General features: G+C 40.2%; 1 protein-coding gene across 1 annotated transcript in view; it reads right to left on the bottom strand.

The window, feature by feature from the left end:
* Positions 1-9,358: 9,358 nt before the first annotated feature.
* ZNHIT6 (zinc finger HIT-type containing 6) overlaps positions 9,359-22,404 on the bottom strand; it is a 30,976-nt gene continuing 17,930 nt past the window's right edge. The window contains exons 9-10 of the mRNA XM_065656845.1: positions 12,065-12,189; positions 9,359-9,525 (exon numbers count right to left, since the gene is read on the bottom strand). Coding sequence (XP_065512917.1) covers positions 9,440-9,525; positions 12,065-12,189 — 211 coding nt within the window. The 3' untranslated portion in view covers positions 9,359-9,439. The remainder of the gene's footprint in view (positions 9,526-12,064; positions 12,190-22,404) is intronic.

Here is a 22,404-nt window from a genome sequence, read left to right as displayed (position 1 = left end):
TTCAATGAATTAAAAGAATTTATTTATGGAATTAATCATTTAATAAAGAAATATTTACCTAATTCCTCTTAGTAGAGCATTCTGATAAGCAACAGACTTAAAAGCTCTTGCATTTACTGTATTTGGTGAAAAGGTTTTCAGAATTCACAGTTAGGTTCTCTGAAAATTAAGCTCTACTACAGAAGCAGCAATGAACCAGAAAGCTGAGTCTAATTCTTTGGGTAAATGATGTTTTGAAGTGGTGCATGCAGTCTGCAACTCCATGCTCTAGAAAGTATATATAGGAAAAGCGTCTTGGCATTGAAAGCAAATGGTTGATAGAGAGACTGAAGTGTTAATTAGACTGTCAGATTATTCAAACTGTCCTGGAATGTGCAACATAAGGTACCTCATTAGAATGCAGCACATGCACTGTGATATTGAACATTGGGGTGGAAGTGGTCATCAGGTCTCATGTTTTTTGGTGGCTGCTTTTTGCAAATTAATACATTTCTGTGGCAGAAGAATGTGTCCTACAGTCTACAGGAGGTAGTTTGCTTTCACTAAATTCAAATTAAATGAGCTTGAAGCAATGACTTTTGTTAATCCTAATAAGCCAGCGATGAAAAGTAAACATACTGTTAACAGGAGAAGAATGTGAGGAATTTCAAGTACTTCTCCAATGGCATAAAAGGCAAAGCAGCCACTCTTTTCCTCACCTCCCCTCACCACTTTTTAAATATGTAATTACACTTTATCTTATGGGACACAGATGACGCTTGGCAAATCAAGGGAGCTGTTAAGATAAATAGCTGGCACATGGTAAGAAAATGAACTAGGGGAGCATGTGAGAAAGTGGCATTAAACATCTGTACTATGCTGGTTAGCATAAAGCTGCACGGCAGGTGAGAGTGAAAGGAAACCTGCAACAGGGTGTGTTTTTTTCTTTGTCCTTGTCAGTGATTAGCTCTCTAGCAAAATATCCTCCCCGTAGTCCTTAGTATGAAAGCTACTTCTCATGAAAAAAGAGACTGATTTTTGAGGTTTTTAAAATTGTGAAGGGTTATCATCTAGTATCACACAGATGCAGAAGTGGTTAAGAGTCAACTTTTTACTAGACGTAAATATTTCAATAAAATAAATGGCCAAATATCTCAGAAGCTCATCTTTGGCAGCTAATGCTTTGCCTGAGAAATTACAAACATCTCTCTTCTGCTCAGTCAAGTTCTCTCCCTGCAGGCATTCAAAACTTGAGCTGTTTTGGAATTCACCACCTGGCCACCAGTCTCAGCTGTATCTAAACTTGTCTGTACAATATCTGTTGACAGTAAAAGTGTAAAACGCAGTGAAGCGCTTTTGTTTGGCTTCTGCTTACATCTAGCACTGAACACGTCACTGCCTCAGCTGCTCACTGAGAATCATGAGGTTTACACATCGGGCTACTGCATGGAGAGAGCAAGAGGAGCAGAACAGGCAGCTCACAGGCACGCCGCAGCTGCACGTGCCTTCCTCGCCATCCCCGCTGTCACTTACACTTGAATGACACCCATCTTCAAACCAACGTAAGTAACAGTTCCCTGAAAATTACATATATGCATGACTACACATAGACTATGTGCCTGTGACACGTATACCATATACAAACAGCAGTGGCCCGTCCAACTCCTGCCTCAAGTGTGGCTCCAGCCAGGCCCTGGATTTTACAACCCGCGCTTCGGGCTTTCCATGTTCCATAAAGTAGAGGGGTAGTTCTGTCATCTGCTCACTGGAAAAATGTACTGTTGGGAGAATAGGGGCTGCAGGAGCAGATCATGCAAACATAAGAGTAAAATATACTACACGAAATTATCCTGCTATAAAGAGAGGGAATGAACCCCACTAAAATGAACTGCAAGCCTTCCAGAGCTGGGGTCTCACACCAACTGATCACCACCATATAGTCCTCTCTTCACATTTTGCATTTCACAATTACATGGCAAAACTATTAAAACCCACAGTTCACAATACTGTAAAAGGAATCACTGTTGTTTTTTGTGTAACATCTTTGCACCTGCTTTGAAATCTTAATACTCTCTGTTGTTCCAGCACAAAAACCTCTAAATACTAGGCATGAAAATATAAAAGCACAGGTTCCTTGAAGTGCAATCAGCAGGGCTTACAGGTAAGGTTAATGAGCACAACTATAACTTTACTTCTTGCTCAAAACCTAAAATATCAAATCCCCTCTCCTGCCTGCCCCTCGTCCTTTGGCTAGTTATTTTTAAGCTCAGCTTTGTCACGCACTCCCTCTTTCCCAGCTGTACTGAGCGGTGGGGTCACCCTAGGATGCAGCGGGGTGATGTGGGGCATTTGCTGGATCTGGTGCTGCCGCCAAAAGGAGCATTTGTCAAACTACAGGTTTGGGGCTGAAGGAATGTGTGGTCTTGTATTCAACATGCTCATTTCCAAGGGTGTGATGGTGGAAATGACTATATCAGGATAAAATCGTCCCTACTGATGAAGGCAATAGAGTGAAGACAAAGGTTCTGCTTTCCTAAGTGCTGCAGCACAGGAAACAACTTAAAAGCAGGAGTACAAAGAGAACAGACTTCCATGATTATATTACACTCTCTCCGGTGGGATGCTGCTAGCTCGCTCTCCTGAACAAGCAGCAGATGGAGGAATAGCCAACATCTCACTGGCAGTGGGACAGCCAAGCTGTTAATTAACCCTCGCTGAGCTGAGCCATGAGAACCTCTATACTGCATATACAAATCACTGCGGAACCCACGGCAAAGCAGTCCCCGCTGGGCTGCCCGACCCTCCAGCAGGCACCTTCTGGGAACCGGGCCCATCTCCCTGCTACTGGGGGGAAGCCGGTGGGCTGGGCAAGAGTGGGCAGAGACACGGCAGATCAGTGGGGTTGCTGCGGGAGGAGCTGCAGTGCTCACCGGCCGCTGAAGCTGCACAAATGCCCCACAGGTCCTGCGGACTGAAATAAGGAAGCGTGCAGCAGGCAGACATCCAGGGCGGCAAGTCCAACCTACCCACCTACACAGAAGCAGTCAGAAGTGCTGCACCAGAGGCTTGCTCTTGCCAGATGCTCGCCCTCCTGTGCTGATCCTGCAGAAAAGCACTTCAATACACGTGCACATTTTATTTTAGTCCTGTTTAATCAGTGGGACTATTTCCATGCAGTGCCCAGAGCACTCAGCACGCAGCAAGGGAAGGCTCTGCAGCTCTCCTGGTGGCTCAGACTCGACCCTGTTTTTTCATTTAGATACGTTCCTGTTTTCATCTTCACATTTTTTTCTCCACATGATATAGCCACATATAAAACAGCACACAGAAATGCAGAGGTGCCACAGTGAAAGCAATAACACACAACTAGCTTTGGAGATAACTATAAGCACATTTCAACTCATGAACAACTGAACTGCATGGAACTGCAGTGAGACTTGGTGTCTAGGAAATACAAATCCCATAAAAGACGACTTCAACCAACAAAATGATACAATAAGCATCCGTCTGTATCACCCTGTAAAGACCAAACACCAAGAAACTGAATAGATGGTATCCAGTATGCTATGACTCCCCTCTGCCCCGAAAAGCTAGAGAGCTATGACTTCAACATACACAATTTATACTGGAGAAGATCTGAAAGACCCCAAGGCACCGTTCACATAAGCAACATCATCTGTCTTGAAGTACAACTACTTACGGGATGGAATGTAGCAACTGCCCAGGAGGAAAAGATTACACACGGTTTTGTAAGGTTTTTGTTTACTAGACAGAAGAAATTTAAAGGTAGGGTGCACAGATGTGCTCAGATGGGAATCTAGCTAGGACACATACATTGACAGCTTAACCTCATGACGAATGCAGCTTCACTAAGAATGGACTCCATTACAAATATCAGTTAAACAGTTTGCAGTGTAGTCCAGCAATATTTTGAGAACACTGTTTGAACACCAGATCAAAAGAAGCCCAGTGTACCAGCTGAGTCAAAACCACCGGCTTCTCTGAAGGCACTGATTTCCTTTGGCATCTCAAACCAAAGAGGTTAGATCACAATTAGTTCATGAATTTGACAAAATCAGACATCAGGACGTCACAGCTGTAAAACCAGCAAGTCTGTTAATGAGAACTTAAAACAGCAAAATACATTTTACTCTGCAGAAGCAGATACTTGTGCTGTAGGGGAACAAGTCCATTAAAACCCACATGGATGCCAAAGCACAGCTGAAAGTAAAGGTTGGGAAAAAAAGGTCAACACAGAGACATCACTGAGAGTTCAGATATGAAAGTGATAGGGACTTGTCAGGCAAGCTTTTAACGCCATTCCTGTCTGCTCTTTTTCCTGACTATCCATACCTCATCCACCAACTTCATTTTTGCCTCACTTGGGCATATCTCTACTCCCTGTTGGCACTCTTGGCAAAATGGACAAGTTCTGGGGCTACAATGCAATTCAGTAGAAAATCTGGAAGCAAGGAGTGGAAAGGCAACAGCAGCTTTCACAGCCACTTCTTCCTCCTCCTTGAGGCAGAACTGGGATGATAGGAAGAAAGTGGCAACGTGATTTTAAAAACACTTTTGCTTTCTTCACCAGCTGGGATCATGCAGGAACCAGCCAGCTCCCAGTGTGGTTACTCTCTAAATCAAGACTCCCTCTCCTCTCTGATTTCTATCTCTGCTTCTTTGGCAGTTTATTTTTAACCCGTTCCGATTTGTCATGCAACCCCACAAACAGCAGTACTGATGCAACTGATGCAAAACGAAGCCTAATGCAAAAGGATTAAATAAATATGAGGGCTACTGTGCCAGTTAAGAAAACATTATCCCCTGTTTTATCACTAGCAGGAGCCAGCAAGTTCACAAAGACTTCCCCTTACCCAAAAGGTAGGCAAGGCTCTAGTGGCTTTCCATATTTTATCACTCTCTTGATTTTTCCTGCCAAAAAGCCTACTACAGTAAGATAGCCTGGAAATGCTTTTCAACAGGAAAAGTTAGTGGTGAAATCAGGCCAAGCCAGTGGAGCTTTGCTTCCAAAACAAAAAAATGTTACAACGCACAGAGCCAATGCGGGAAAGAAGCTCTCGCAACAAAAGCATCATTAGAGCTAAGTCACCATCCGACGGGTCACCGAGACCCAGCAGGACACGGCGGGAACACATTTATGTTATCGGATCACAGACAGGCAGCAAAACAACTATCCTTGTTTTTTCCTGCTTTTACATGTCATCTGCAACTTCCCTTTCAGTTTCACTATTTATTTCCAGTTGGTTTTGCTGCCATTTCTTGTTTGTCTTGCATGCACGTGATTTCCTTCTATTTCACCACAGATTTCCACCAAATAAAACCATATGCACTACCATAGCAACATTTTAATACAAACACGGGGTAATCTTTGTTCACTGAAGTACACAGTTCATTTTTTTTCTCTTATTAACACAACCTGCATCTGCATACAGTTTAACTGAATGTCATAGCAACAACATAAACACAAATTCAAGATATTTTTTTCCTTTGGAGGGAGGAAGAATAAGTGTTTTCAGGAAAAGAGCGTGGGACTTCAGAAAGCAGAATGAAATGTTTGTGACCAAATAGGGTCTGAAGTTACATCATCACAGCTGTATATTTACTCTGTGAAAGCCTGCCCTGGAGGTGTTATACATTCCCGGTTCCTACAGATGTCAATAGCGAACAGCCGTATCTGGCAGGGCTGGGTCTGCATCACAGCTCTGCTTATACACAACAGGTACGTGGGACAGGCTATCAGCACTACAGCAAACTTGGGAAGTTATGTGCTATTTTAGACTAGAGTGCGTGTTCTTCACAGTAAACAGTGTTTTAGTCCTAATGCAAAGTCAAACTGCACTGTTCGAGTGACAAAAACGGGTCCTGCGTGCCTCTAAGACCTAACGCCAACCCCACATTTTACAGCATGACCCTCTTTTCCCCTACAGATCAACAATTCCTAATGTGATGATAAATACGGTAAAACCCAGAATTCAGATGTGTTTTTTCAAAACTCAGCTGTTACTCTGACAGGGGGTGTAACGTTGTTTACCCATGACAACTCAATAACTTATGCCTCATACCCCCAGGAAGTTATACAAAAAAGGAAAAGAACCAAGTTCTCTCATATGGCTGACTCAGTCCTACCTCTCAGCTATTGCTATGCACTTAGCTATGCTCTATTTTTGTCCTTTATGGCTTGTGAAAGGGATGACTTCATTAAGCTTTTAATTTTTTCAAGTAGCTTGTTCACTCAGGACAAGAGCCTTTACTCTTTGCTTTGTAAGCTGATGGTCCTTCAGCTCAAGCATGCTGTGAGGGTTCAGGTTTGAAACCTGAATAAGTCTAAACATTGAACGAAATGCCGTAACAACGCTACACACAAATATCTTGTTCCTTCTGCGACAAGTAGTTTACAGAGGAAAATAAGTGAGTAAGTGTAGTAGGCATAAAATCAAGCACTCAGTGCAAGCTGGTGCTGAATGATGACAATTAAAACAACATCACAGAGTTTTCATTCACAGATATCATTTGTGCTGAATCGAGGCAGAGTCCTGTAGGGATCCTTGTGTAATATGATTATAATAATATGCTTTCAAAACGGACAGAACTGAAGTCTTCCGGGCAGCCTCAGTTCCATGCCTTAAATTGCAAGTGCTTGACCAGGAATTTAAAAATACAGCTTTTAAAGATGCGTTTTCTCTCTTCAGTTTATTACAAGACACTTCTTCTGTAAGCCACTCAGAAAGGAATTAAAAACTTCCCCTAACTGCCTATGAAAGTGTTAAAAACCATCTGCCTAGCCAAGGAATCCATAAACATTGATTAAATCAGTAACCTTATTATTATGAAGACTTACCACTGTTGCAGGACCTGCACTAGTCACCTGCCATCAGTAAGGCTGTGCTTTCAGCCAGAGACCATAATTTTGATTCATTTTTATAAACAAAAATTGAAAAAGTTTAGCAAAACTGAATAGAAATATTCAAATTTCATCTTGGCTTGCATTTGATGAATCACCACTGTTCAAACTAGTGTAACCATTATCCAAATCAAATAAAAATAAGTAAATAGGAACCTGGGAATGAATGGCAAATGCCACCAAGGCCTTTTATTCTCAATTTGATTGAATTCTTAAAATGATTCCCAGCTTTGTTTGGGAAATATCAGGTCTAGTAACCACCATGGGAATGCTCCTTAATTTTTTTTAAAACCTTCTTTAAGGTAGGAAAAGATTTAAATCTGAAGGGTAGGTTTACCAGCATCTTAATTTAAAAACAAATTATGGTCGCATTTGACACAGAAGGAAGCTTAAAATAGATTTATAGAAGAAAAGAAACACAAGCAAACCCTTTCTTACAATTAATGAAAACCTCCAAGAGTGCAGGAAAGTAACACAAACTACAAATCTGCGTTCCTCAGCCAATGACTAATTACACACACATGCAGATCAACACCAATATTTGCAGCACTCTGATTTCCACTGTGTGCTATGAATCTTCACAGAAATGCCACGCTTTTACTCCAGATGAAACATTTTCTGGCAAATGAACTGTGGCAGTTTTGCTGTTCTGCTCTTTTTTTCGTGTTGTTATGAATGGGTTCAAGACTGGTCTGTGGCTACCAAGTCAGCGTGCAGTAATCACTGATTAGGAAAAGCTTATTCACTCTCACTGAACTGAAAAAATATGAAAGCAGCACCTACAGCTCAGAATCCTGGTCCTTTAAAAAGGGTTAAAAAAACAAGCATTGAAAAAAGTGGTGGGCAGAGGACCAACAATGACTAAAAAAGAAAATAGAGGCACAGGTGGCTACTGCCAGGCAAGAAGAAAAGCTTCCCTGTTTTACAAGGGGCTGCGAAACACACAAGGGAAAAGCCACGCGATACCGCTGTGAGAAAAAGTAGTATGTGACTACAACGGTCTGATGCTCTTTCCAAACTTCAGTAGCTAGATGTCACGGTGAACAATTTTAAATGATGATTTATATGCAAAGGTGTGAAAAAAATGGCTTGTAAAACACTGAACACCTCAAAAATCCTCTCCACGCAGCACAAGCGGTAAGGAACTGGCCAGCTGAGAGCCTGGAAGCCCAAGCCCTCTCCCAATTTCTGGCACAGCCTCCTGTTAGCTCAACAAGTTCCTTCACCGCTCCCTGTTGTCTTTCCACCGATAACGTCCGCGCTGGCAGGAAGAACACTTAGGACTGAAAATCCACCTTCATGGCAGTCTAGTGTGCACCCCACGTGACCAACTTTTGTCACAAAGGTGCCAGTCTCAAGCAGGAGACAAACCGGGTGACAACGATGGCAGCAACAACCTCACAGAGCTGTTCATGAAGTGATCGTGTCCTTAAGACTTTACGGGTGCTGACTGAGCTAGACCTGTGCAAACTAACCCCAAATGCCTGTGTTGATTCCTGCGAAGCCCCTGGCGCGGGTTTGCAGCGGGTCCCACGGGTTTCCCACCACGGCAGCTCATGCTGATCTGCTCCTCCCCCAGACCCACGGACACGGAGACTCGGGTATGGTGATCAGCACTCTGGGATCTAGAAATCTTCTCAGAAATGAACATCAGATTTCTATGGTCAGCAGACGATACAGTAGAGAACTTTTCTTTTTTTTAAGGTTTATTTGTTTCTAAATAGGTAAATTTAGTTAATATTCCAGTCAATATTTACAATGCCTGGCTTCAGTGGGTAAACTAGTAATATGAGATGTATAACAGCATTGTTTAGAAGTCCAGTATATTAGCACTAGTGACACTCTGTGTATCTATTTCTATTCATTTTAAAACCCATGCCAGTTTAGAAGATCAGAGTAGAAGACTAAACATAACAGCAACACACCATCCTAAAACATGGTTTGACCTGTCCTTAACACATAAAATGAGATGAAACCAAGAAAAAAAAAATGTATTGCACCAGGCACTCAAAATGTTACCACAAAAGATTAAAGTCAAAACTAAAGTAAGATCATTTGCAGCAGCTCTGCATGACAAATACCCTAAAAGAAAATTATTCTAATGAAACAACAGTAGTTTTTTTAGTAAGCTTAAGCATTAATACTCAAATCCACATATAAATACAGATATGTGATCAGATGTTTAAACTCAGTAATCAGACACTGAGCTGTTAGAGTAAAAGGAAAAAAAAATATTGTTGAAACTAACTTGGAAACTTTAAATTTGGATTACTCCAACTTATTAAAGATATATGGACAAAAGGGTGCAATTAAATGAGAATATCAGCTTTTTCTGGAAACAGCAATCCCCATCTTTTTGTTTATATCCCTAAATTTGCATTCCTAAATAAAAAAATAGGCAGGCAGTTTTGGAAGTGCTGCCATTAGTGAAGGAAGCCAAACCAAACCTCTGACAACTCAGTTGTATAAAAAAAGATTTAATTACTTTTTTAAAAGATATATAAAAGACTCATTTCACCCTCTTCTCTCAAAGAACCATCATAAACTGTCTCGAATTTCCCCTTCTTCCATAGATGAAAGTGATGAACTTTCACCGTCCGAGTTCTCTGCAGGTTCACTGGTATCTGAGGGTGTAGGACACAAACAAAAAACAAGGAAGCAATTAGTTTCAGCAATGTTGTTTGCTCACCAAATAGAAGCAGTTTCCTATCTTCTTTTCCTTTTAATTACACTTTTCTTGAGAGCATCTATTTCACGTAACCAGTCTCATATCACAGGATAAAGCCCTCAGTAGGACCTTGTTGTTGAAGGAGAAAGACAGACAATGTTAAGAATTTCTTTCAGTTTTTACATCTTGGTCTTTCAGTCAAGTAGGTAAGCAGAGTATTTATCCCACACTCTTCCTCTTCATCCACTGAGAATTTCAAACCCTTCTCTTGGCTTCTTTGTTTTAAATATTGTTTTCTGGGTTGCTACACACATATCACAACTGTAATGAATTATAAGTCACTTACACTTTTATTAGAATTTCAGTTAAGATGGGAAATGGCTGAGAAATTCTAAACAGGAATGGAAAATTAAGATGATGTACCAGTGTACTCCTTCCATATGTTCCAGCATCCCAAAGATCGTATTAAGCTGCGTGAATCCATGAGCTAAGGCTGATGAGGTTAAAGTTGCACCATAGCTTGTGCTTTAGGACATGGCTGTTGTGGCCTGCTATCATGTCCTGAAGCACTCGCATCCCAAACTGGTCCTCAGCCTCACACCCCAAAACTCCTTCCTTAACAAGCACTGACCCCAGTCACCTTGTGGTGAGGTCACCAAGTGCCACTGGTCAGTGGCACTCAAGCAGCACAAAAATAAACTCCGGCAAAGCAGCCCCATGATTCACACTCTGCTCTCATTTTTATTTTCAGTATTTGATCCAACTATGAACTTAAAGAAGTTTTGGAGCATTTAGTGTCAGATCCTTCATTAAGGAAGTGTTACCGAATGAGAGCTGAGGTGGTACAGTTACTGTCTTGTCAAGACGAGTTCTACAGCTGGCAAACACAGATAATACATAGGACACAGTGTGCACCTGTACAGTTTCAATGGAATTTGTTCAAGAAAATAGAAGCATTTCACCCAGAAACATCAGAGGTCACATTTTGTCTACATTAAATCTAGTGTATAATCAATTAACATTTATATGCCAGATATGTACTGAGTAATGCACAAAGTAAGGATTGTTTTTGCCCCTAAGTCCTGTGAAAGCTGCTATAATCCCCAACTATCTTCAGCCATGACTGACCTTGTATGCTGAATCAGAGCACCTGTAGTTTTTGCTATAAGCAAGTCAAGCATCAAAACATCACATAAAAGAATGTGGCAATCTTCTGACTCACAGTGAAGCTCAACACACAAATTTTAGCTTTAGTTTAGTCTGTTACAGTAAATGTTATTTAACAGGAATTGTAGGTTGTCTTCACTCAAAAAGAACATATTTTTATAGTGTTGATAGCATTGCCCAGTTCTTCCACCATAAAACTGTCTGCAGTTTACTTATAATGTAAAATGTAGCTTTAAGTTTTTCAGTGCCAGTTTCCTTCCTCATTCCTTATTTTCCTTATTTTTTTGGAAGCTTCAGCCAAAATACTTCAGCCGTTTCTAAGAATGAGGACAGGAGAAACAGGCTTTGTCCTCAATAAATTCTAGCATTCATTCTTTGAAGGTGTCCAGCTCTAGCTCTCCCCCAGTCTTTGGGAGTTGTAACTTAAATCACAGGAGCAAATACTGGTTTTTCCCTTTAAAGATGACACACAAAAGGAGAGTGCAATGATTGTGCCACACTTCAACAAAAGTGATATTTTATCTTCACGTGGAGTAGCCGCAAAAAAGCCCTCCTGTTTTTGTATTCATGTTCTGAACACACTTTTCCTGAAAGAATCTGGAGTTACTGTGGCAGGTTTCCCCTCTGAATAGAAAAAGCTCCAAGAACAGAGGCTCCAAGCCAAACCTGAGACTGAAAGGTTAATATGTTAACTAAGAGCTACAAAAATAAATTATAATAAAAGTTGTGAAAATAATGTGGGTTTTTGCCATTAGCTATAATTTTTTGCTTTGTCATGCCCAAGACACCTCAACAGGGAGCTATGCAACTCATGTAAAGAGAGATTAAGAAAATTAATGGTTCTCCAAAGCTGAACTAGCCGCTGGTGTTCCCTGACAGCTTGACTTTTTAGAAATAACCAACTCTGTCAAACTTTGCTACATACAAAATTTAGCACAAGTCTGAAGAGTTGGGGTTGGTTTTTTTTGTTTGTTTGTGTTGTTGGTTTTTTTGTTTGTTTGTGGTTTTGGGGGGTTTTTTTGTGTTGTTTGTTTGGTCTTTTTTTTTTTTTTTACACCTTAGCTGGTAAATATATAGAAAAAAGAATCAAGCACCAGTAAACAATGTTAGAAAAAAAACACACTATACAGCTTATGGGTGTAAGCCATCAGCCACCAGTTTTAAGACTAAGCATTCATAACAGCTTTTTTATAGCTATCTTTTCTATTGAGAGGGAAATACAAAACATACTGCACATTCCTGGCATTATTAATAGGTGTATGCTTAATTATTGTTTATTTAACCAAAATACGTAAGTGTAGCATAACAGGAAGTAAATATATGCTTACCTTGGCCAAGAACCACCATGTCTTTTTTCAATGTTTTCAAGACCACAAATAACGTTGGATACTCAATTATTACTTTGCCTTTCAAATTGTCTAGGAGGCTTCTACTGGCATCCAGTTCATTGTACCTTAAAAACAACAGGGAAGTTTATTTGGATTTTAATACTACCAGGGACATAATGTACATTTGGGCGGCAAGGGGGGAAGGCTTCTGGCAATTCACAGGATTTTCAGATTATATAATGTTCAGAATAACTATTTTATGATTCAAATTATATATCGAACTACATAATTTCTTTAAACCCTCCTAACAACAAGAGCATAAGAACAAGAGGAGAATCAAAGTCAAATTTCTATAAGGGCTGAAATGATTTAGGAGATCTTAATGAGTATCTTTACCAAAATTGGATATGGACATAGGGTTATCAAAATGGATATATTTACCAAAATCAGATTCTAAATTAAAAATAACTTTTAATGTTCTACTTATGGGCTTTAGCACTACAGGTTTAATTTACATGGTTAGTAGTGTACCTTATTTATCACATTTACTTATGAATTACCAGTAAAGAACTGGGAAGATGAAATAAAAAGCACGTCTGAGCAACCACTACAGCAAAGGCATATTAGAAGCACTTACAGCTCTGCTTCTGTAGCAGTAAGGGTTCTGATACACAAAACACTAGGGCAATAATTTCTAAAAGATGGCAGAATATCCCCGTTTATGCCTACGCAAGTCTCTGCTTCCAGCAGCATCTGCAAGGAGCTCCCTGTAGAACCCCCCCACAGGTGTGTGCTGAAGAGCCACACGACGCGGACGCACAGCCCTTGCCCAGAAAAGGGTCCTCTCCACCCTGGAGGGTGAAGCCAGGTACGGTCACAAATGATGCCACAGTGATAACGAGTACACTGAGCATCTTCTCCACAATTATTTCCTAGAACTGTAATACCGTCTCCCATCTCTCTCACTGGAAACCGGGACATGGGATTTTGGGGAAAGGAAGCCCTCTGCAAGAGAAACCCTGTTGCTCCCACTTGCTGTAACTGCGGCATCCAGCAGACGCTCTGATACTATTACACTGCAATCTGAGTTATGCAATTCTTTCTGTAATCAGCATTATTAAATTACTACTAAGCTATTGTATCAGTTAAAGGCAAATGAAGTTCAAACCCAAAATACACTGCAGGCAATAAGTGGAGTATTTCCCACAGCTGCTCTACCTTCTCTGATCATTAACATATTATGCAGTTGGGTTTTCTTTTGCCAAAAACAACACTGGATGGGTGAAGGATATTATGTACTTTATGATTTACAGTAATGTGTGATTAAGAACAGTACATCAGAGGAGTCAGCACACAAGAAGAATATTGAAGGTAAAACAGGATTTGAGTTCTTGGGATTTAAGGGAAACTTAGTTTGAGCAAAAGCTATTTCTCTCTCATATTCAACTTCAATCATCACGAAAATATTTGGTTTCATGTTTCTCTCAACCCAAAGTAATTATGACCTCTTCTTACTGAAACCCTTTAAAAGGGATAACAGTATATTACATTTCTTATTGAATGAATGCATTCATAACTTGGGGATTAGCACACATGAACAGAAACATATTTACTGCTTTATTTACACTACTCTAAATGCAAAGTATGGCAATACCTTTTCTTTGGCAGGGACCTCAACACATTCTTTTCTGGTTAAGCAAACATCTACCACCAAAAGGCTAAAGTAATTCACATGCCACAATACACTTTCCATTATCTCATGTTTTAGACAAAACATCTTTAGCGTCCAGCTTGGCATAAGATAAAACATTTGTACTTTAAACTATTTTATGACAGTAAATTACTGAAGTGTTAGATCACAGAGTCAGAGCTTTATCTTTTTTGTTTTAAAGTAATTTTTATTGGTTAACAGTGACAGAGAAAACATCTAAATTTTTAGTGTACAATGCAGGCTGTAAACTCCAGCGGGAATATAACAAAGAAGCTTAATGCTTCTCTTTTTAAAATTTTGCTGTTATTGTCTGTGCTATCCAAAAGACCTCAGTCTAACACATTCCCTACTTCACACACAAGAGCAAGTTGAGGTTTTCTGCTAATCCACCTGCCCACCTCTTCCTTGACTGTGCATGCTTAAAAGATGTCAAAGGAAAACTAATGCTTGTCACTCAGTTCCAAAGTCTAATACAGGATGGCTCCAGAGCAAGACTGATTTTTCAGGTGCTCTCTGAGAGACTTTGTCACGATAAAAACCTTCCCAATTTTATCCCAGAACTAGAACAAAGTCATACATCAGAGAGTGAACAACACAGACCTATGGGCAAAATAAGACTGCCCTGTAAGGCTTTTCCAGATGCCTATATACACACACAATTTCAATTTTTACTTATGAAAAGGCTGGACTTGTTTGGAGAAAAATGAAATGGCATTCTTACAAGTCTTGTAACTTCACCAGGATGAGCTGAGTACATAGGGTACCGCTGGACCACAGGTCCCGCCATGTATTTGCGGGGAAGCGGTCCTACCACAGGTAGGAGACGGAGCAGGGGGAACCTGGTCATCAGATATTACTAGATATTCTTTTATCGCCTACTTGTCCTGTATCACTAGGACTGCACAGACCGCTCAGTAAGAACCCATAACAAGCTGCAACCTTCTTCAGGCCCTTCCTTCACTGTGCATTTGAAGTGACAACTCACTAAATGAATGACAACCAGCGTGAGTCTGTCCTTTAACTCAGACTCTTCCACGCTTCTGGGCAGGAACAACCTTACCTGAGGCTGTCATCCTAAACAAGCCCCTTCAGCCCCACATGACAGGATGCACTTGAAGATAAGCCTGGCTCCAAACGAACTGACAGAACCAGCGCCTTAACACCCCATTTTCGCATCTCTCTTTCAGGCCCTCCCCATTTTCTCTTTTCTCCCGCTGCCCAGTGCATACAAACATCTGCACTACGGTTCTCAGCCCCTGCATTCAGTGGGACTTCTCTTTGCACCTTCTCTCTCCATCTTCTTTCCTCTCTGGTATTTACTTACCACATTTTCTCTCTCCCTTCCATATGTTCCCTCAGCCTCCTAGTCCAACACCCGCCACCCAATAATACACTTTCCTGATGATTTTCTTTCCCCAGGCAAGGCTTTATGTCCGTGTCATGAAGCAAGAAATAGGCCTGGATTTCTTCTTAATAAGACGACTTCATTTATAAGCACCACAAAGAAACAGTCTTGGCAGACAACAGTTTTTGATTTTAGCTGGAATGAAATAACAATAACTGCTTTTTAAAGGACAAAAATTAAATCAATTTTGCCTGCCAGCAGGCAGTTGAAAAGCCTACAAAAATTGTGACAATTGAGGAAGTTTAACAAGATTCAGCAATCCCACATCAGTTCCCATATAACGTGTTACATTTGCTCTGCAAATGGCTTTGTTAACTTTCAAAAGAGGCTGAAATTAATGTGGCTCTGCATTTCTGTTAGCATCTGTGAGTTTCTGCAAAGGATAGTTTCCACTATCTATAGTTATTCCTCCACCTTCCAGGAATTCAACAACTCAGCCTCCTAATCTCCCACAGGCAGGAATGCCGGATTAGCTCACCGCATCACCAGCAGCTCCCCTCGAGCGGAGCCCCGGGCTGTCATCGCAGCGGCAAAACCTGTCTCCATGAATTCAGACAGCAGGAAATTCCCTGCTGATCAGGTTTTCCTGAATGTCATCTGCAGGAACTCTGATTTTAATAATAATAAAGAAAAATCTGCAATCTGGAATTAAAGATAAATTGTAAGCATGTTATTCCTTTAGTTTAGTCTTCTGGACACTGAAAAGGAAACAAACAAGTTTTAACCATCTAAATAATCGTAAATATTACTAAAATGCATATTTGTATAATGACGTTCATAATTTTCCTGTGAGAGATCAACTAAAACCCTTGCGCATATTTTAAACAAAGATTATTTTTCTTCCTAGAACTGAGTGGAATCATCGAGGTATTTACTTGGCATAATTCAGATACAATAAATCATGCTATCTATTTTGGGCCTAATCCTAAGAATCCACAACCAAACTCCTGCGAACTTATGGGAAGAATGAAGATTTTTTTTTCCCCCTAAACAAAAGAGGGTGGCATTTCTTAGGTATCTCCATTTGCCCAGAAAAAGAGCAAAGACTGGGTACGGCATTTAAAGTCTCTCCCGAGCACTCATTCTGAAGTGCTGCAGCACCAAGATAATAACTAACAGATGGACTTTCATTCCTAAGTGGTGAATAACCTCTTCGTGTGGTTGGGATTTGGTGAACATGGAAGTAATGAAATGCACTCTTGAATTAGGTATAAAAGGAAAGTTATATGGCAGAAAGTAAACACAATGTATTGAAATAATGTGCAATTTTTATATTTAGCTTTGTCACTAGAATTCAGACATTCTAAAAATCTGGAACACAGTGAATTCTGTTAGTCCATATGTGTGAAAAAGAATTAGAAAATTCAACAAGCAAAAAAGCAGAGATCTTAGAAACAAAAAAAGGAAATGACTTGCCATAACACTTCCCTTGTAACTAATTCTTATCAACAGCTGAACAATATGGAAGACTGCTCTGCCTGAACACTCCTTTAAGGAAGAGGGGCAGGAACCAAGTTCAAGTTAATATTTTGATTAAAAAAAGTATATACTACAGTTTACAGAAATGGTTTAAAACCTTCTAGCTCCTCCTTTCACTCTTGGTCCATGATTTTTCTCCTGGTCTAGGACCTCCATAATTTGCCACAACAAATGTTCATTAATCTCTCCTCCGTACTGCCTGTACCTGCATAACCCAACCCGTACCAATACAGGTCGGATGCCTGGCCACTCCCTGTTCAAACACTTCCATCATAGATGCCCTTTTTCTGAAAAATGGGAAATCAGGACAAGAAATCTTCTCTTATCAACAATTTGGCCCACAAGTCTTGCTATGAACCAACTAAAAAAGCGTAGGAAGAAAAGTTGCCAGCATACCAGGAAAACATCTCAGCCATTATCACCACCTCCTAACTATACCTACATACACAAAATACATAAAGGCACTTCCAAATACCAAGAAAACCATTACGATTTTCCTTGTCATATTTCAGCCATAGATCATCCTAAAAGACCATATTGAGACAAGCTGTAACAGCCTGCGGTCTCACCTCTTTTATGGGCCATAAGAGGCTCCTCCACTAGGGAAATCTAAGAACTGCTGAAAACTGAAGTGTAAAGTGGGAAAAATCAAACCAAAACCCCACAAACCACAAAACCCCTCCTCCTACAAACACATTTCAGAGAGTTAAAACATTCTGGAAGGAAAAAAAAAAGTAATACCCAGGTGAAGACAGCAGTAACACCAACTGGCACCTAAGTTATTTGGCACAATAGTAGATGTTCAGAAAGATTTAATGGTTTGTTTGCTTTTACCCTAGAAAATATATAAAACAGTTAATGGGAAGAAGAGATAAGCAAACTAAAACTACAAGTATGTCACCGTAGAAGCACAAAGGCTGTCCTTGTTTAAACCTCTTGAGGATGAGACAACTGCACAAAGAGAAAAACACAGTAAAAGTTGGTCAATGACAATCATGGAAAAATACAGTTGATAGCAAAGCCCATAAAGCAGATAAGGCACCTGCTGCTGCAACAATTTAGAGGAACTGAGCATTAAAAGTGATGTGTTGAAAGGACTCAGGGTGCACAATAATGATGTAAAGATTAACTGAAGTACAAACAATTCTGTATCTTTTGCTTATGGGAGAAAGTAGGACAAACCAGAAGGAAAGTGTGAAAGTAGCAAATGTCAGTTTCTTGGATTCAGTAGAACTTGGTTCAAAGAATACAGAAGTGATACTGAATTTCAAGAAAGCAAATGCTTTCCCCATCTCATAAGACATAATGAAAAGAACTAACAAAATCCAGCAGCAAGTAAAGATGCTATAAATCAAGTGCATCACAGCTATACAGGAATTTACCTACTTTGCAAAGCCAGGCAGCTTTACAAATTGCTCAAAAGCTCAAGGTTAAAAATCTTTATGTGGTACAGAGCAGACAGAGTGAAAAAAGGGTATACCAAAATCATGCAGGGCTTCTATATGACTGAGATAAAGAAACAAAACAGCCTAATGAGTTAATGATAGCCAGAAGGCCTAAAGGGAATATGAAATTTCACAAGGGAAAAGTTATTAAAAAGAGAGAGGGTTGACTACTGAAGATGAATGCCTAAAGTTTCAAAAACTGGAAAGATATTTGTGGCATCTTTAGTACAAGTGAAAGTTGTGGGTGGTTCCTCAAAAACACAGGGAAGTCAAAATATGTAACTTGTACCATTAATAAAATACTAGTTGGATCATGGAGAAGAAGCAAATGTTGTAAGCCTGATTACAGTACTTCTGTTACACAGCCTCATGAAACATAAGTGTAAATAATTTTAGAGGTGGGAAGTGTACCAAAGAATACCAAAGGATGCAATGAAAAACTCTTAATACATCAAGTTCAGAAAACTAATAGGTCAAACCTCATTTGACAAATTAACAAGTATGCTATGCACTGTTAAAACAAACAGAAATATAAAACGGACAAGAAATCAGTCCTTTTAAAATGGCAATACTTTTGTTATTACACTTGGGTTAATCCCCGTCAGGAACAGGAAGAACTGATACTTCTGTAATTTTGGATCCCTAGATAACAAATTCTAATTTCCAAATTTAGTTCATACTGAGATAGCCTGAATACCTTTAACACTCTGTACTAAATGGTTGAAACATATCCACAAATTCTGCTTATTTGCGTGGGAATCACAGTGCCATAAACCTTCCATTAAGGGGTTACTAATGCTTTATAATGAAAAGGAAAAGCTATGAAATAAAGAAAACAAATTATTTTCTTGGCAAAGAAGCAGGAAGGTCAATTCCCTCCTTGGCGAGGTCGAAACAATCAGCTCTAGCTCATTTCCGTCAAGAAAGAGAAAAAACAGAGGGATTCCCCTTTGGCAGCATCAGCAGGAAATAACAAGTTTTCTCCTTCCTGACTGAACACGGAGAAGTTCTCCTCTGCTCGGCCATTGTGACAACGCTGGTGGCTGCGCTGCCATGTCTCACAGCACTGCAGCTTCCAAGTCCAACCTATCACTTCAACTGCCCTCAAACACAAACCAGTTTGTACCTTAGCTCCTAGAAGCCTCTTAACTCCAGCCTCGCCATGCTGCCTGGTCCCCAAAACTGAGAAAATCAGCCAACTTTAAGTCAGCATCTCACAGTGTCTTTTTCTTCCAAGAAACTAGCAGCAGATGCTCTTTTTCCTTCAGAAAAATATTTTAACAGCAACCCAGACAGATACGGTTGAATTAAACCCCTCGATACACCTCACAACACTTATGCTAGGCTGGAATAGGACAAATGGTTTGAATATTGTTTCTGCTCTACAGCCCATTTTTAGCAGCTCCTTCCCCCAGCCAAAGGGCATCAGATTATTCAACAGGGTTTTTCAAACTACAGTCCTTCCTTAGACTTCACAGCCCTTGCCTTCAAGTCTGCCTTATACATGCATGATACACAGCACGTGGACTTCCACACTATGCATATGTTACATAGCATGTATGTACAGGCAAGTTCCTCTCTGCTCTCTAGGAGAGATGGCGGGCTGGAGCAAACCGCAAGATTTGTTCTGGAAACAGCCTTTCCTGAGTGCATGCTTCCTCCAAGAGAGGAGAGGAGATCTGCTTATGCACATGCTGCGTTTGGCCTGCTGCTGCCATGCTTCAAGCCCAGCTATGATGCAGAGAAGAGGCTACTGTATACAGTTTTGTGTCTTAGAATTTAGGGTCTGCCTACCTGCTTTGCAAGCATGAAGGGTTAGAAGGTCTTCAGGTGTTCCTACAGAACACCACTAGATGACTAGACAGGACAAACCACCGGCTGAAGCCAGCACGAACACTTTTATTGTTATCTCATCCTCCACCTCTTTACTTACTCACATATTCCTCCTCCGTAAGTGCTCTGGATCCAACTTGCTCCAACATAGACTGCAGAATTTTGGAGCGGAGGCTACAATGCCAAATAAATGTTTGTGCAATAGATGTCTCAGTCAGCGACTCTCTAGCTGGGACAGTCCAGAAACCCTAATGCAATACCATTAATTATAAACAGTTCATCCAAAGGAATTCAGCATGGGTTACAAAACGCTCGATTGTTACTTTAAAAAACAGGCGCCTACTGGTTCACAAAGGAATCCCTTTCAAGAAAAGAAATGAATGGTTGCTCAAGATAGTAAGATGGACAAATTCTGTGTTTTTTGGAATCATCCCAAAAATCTTCTCAAAGGTCAAGTAATTGTAGTCAGACATCATGAACATTCAGCTATGCATGCTACAGATTCGGACCATACATACTACTTCTACTCAGCAATTATTAGTTTTCTGCTTCTCATCTGTGTTGTGTAATACAGGATTTCAGTGAAAAACGTAAGTAGAAAGGAAATAGATACGAAGGAAAAGTGACTCTTTTTTTACAGCAAAAGCTGTGTACCCTGGCATTTGTCGCTCTGCATCACTTTTGTCAGCAGAGAGACTGATGTTCAGATAAAGAAGGGAGAAGTGAAAAATGACACTGAAATGGCTGCAGTAACAAAACTAGAAAGCCTGAAATGACCTACAAGAAAACGTAACAAAGTATTCAGTAAGAAAAGCTGAAGTTTTAATTAAAAAAAAAACAAACAAAAAAACCACAAAACAAAACCCGACGTTCTGGGAAAAAAACAGCATCAAATATTAATACACAGGAGCGCTGTATTTAAGAAACAGACTACGGAGCAAATTCTATTACCCCTTGAACAGTCCGAAGTCACCAGAGCCTAACTGCAGTTGTGCACCGAAGAATGACTATTGTGAGCCAGCTCCCTGCTTTTGTAAAGCTTGCAGAGCTGCTTTTGTGCCAGCTGCTGCGAGCCAGAGAGGAGTAATGAATTCTGCTGTCAATCTTCTGCTGGCATGGGCTAAAGCCAGCCTGGGGTCTGTTCCAACTCATGCCAAGGCCGGCAGTTCAGCCAGGGATTTGTATCCTTAATTCCTGTCTCATGTATACCATGTACTACACTAATGGGAAGAGAAACTGCTTCCTGAGTAAGGCTACAGAATCTTAACTAAACCACCCTGTGCTTTCCAACATTTGCAGAAATGCAGAGGAGGAAATAATGCTCGAAATGTGCCAATTCCAATATATTTGTTTTGCTAGATGAAGTAGTATTTTTGAAATGAGTTTGTAATATGATGATTAAAAGAACTGGTCCACACATCACACTAATGGCAGTGATTTTTTTAAAGCAATCGAGTTACATATGAAAGCAGGAAGAAATGACTACAAGCTCTTGTGGTTTTACATGAAGTTCTTCACAAATGGTAATGCAGAATGAAGTGCCCTAGGAAGATGGTATGAAAAATTAAGGAAAAAATTAACGCTATCAATATAGGAGGCTACCTGCAACATATTTAAATAAAAGAGTTTTTTATAATCTTAAAATCACTGACAAAACAGATATCTAACAGACATTTTTAATGACAGGAAAATAAATAATCCAATACTACATTTAAAAATATTTGGTTCCATTACATTTATATTATACTTTGAATTCCAAGATGATTCTCTAAAAGTCTGTTAGCATATTTGCACACACTAAAGCAAAAAACTTACTTCATCTTCCTAAATCTATTACTGTGACTACTGCGACCTACTGATGTGATCTAACCCTTAGTTATTTAGAAACAATAGACTACCAAAGAAAATTCTCTTTGAGCACAGAACTCAGTCATCCAAGGAAATAACTCATTTCTGCCAGCTGATCTTGAGACAAGGAAGTGCTCCAAAATTACTAACATTATCCAGCCTTCTGGGAAGCAACTGCATTGGATCAGTTAAAGCAAAATAAGTGTTCTCCACCATAAAGCAATGGCATTTGGTAGAGAAGAACTTCTGATACTTGTTCAACAGATTTTCTTCCCTGCGGACCACAAGAATTAAGTGGCAAACATGCCAGTATTCTCATGTGCACCAGCCAGTGTGACCACAGAGAGAAAGAAGCCCCTCGATGTTGGAGCTGGTACAAAAATGCTTTTGATATTTTTGGCTTTCTGAGTAACTGAAACATGAGTTGCACCAGTACTACGGGTATAAAAGCCAATACTACAACTGATCCTATAAGCATCCCTGTATGGCGTGGCGGTTTTACAACAGAAAAGCTACAGGATACAGTCTGGTGTGGCTCTGTACTCCAGCTCCCTGAAGGATCCGGTCCATTGAAAGCAGTGGGCTTTGCAAAGCTTTTAAGGCCAACCAGCCTATAGTT

Source organism: Caloenas nicobarica, chromosome Z (genome assembly GCF_036013445.1).
Source record: "Caloenas nicobarica isolate bCalNic1 chromosome Z, bCalNic1.hap1, whole genome shotgun sequence".
NCBI lineage: Eukaryota > Metazoa > Chordata > Aves > Columbiformes > Columbidae > Caloenas > Caloenas nicobarica.
Note: the sequence above shows the minus strand (reverse complement) of the source record. Positions and strands in the feature narration are given on the sequence as shown.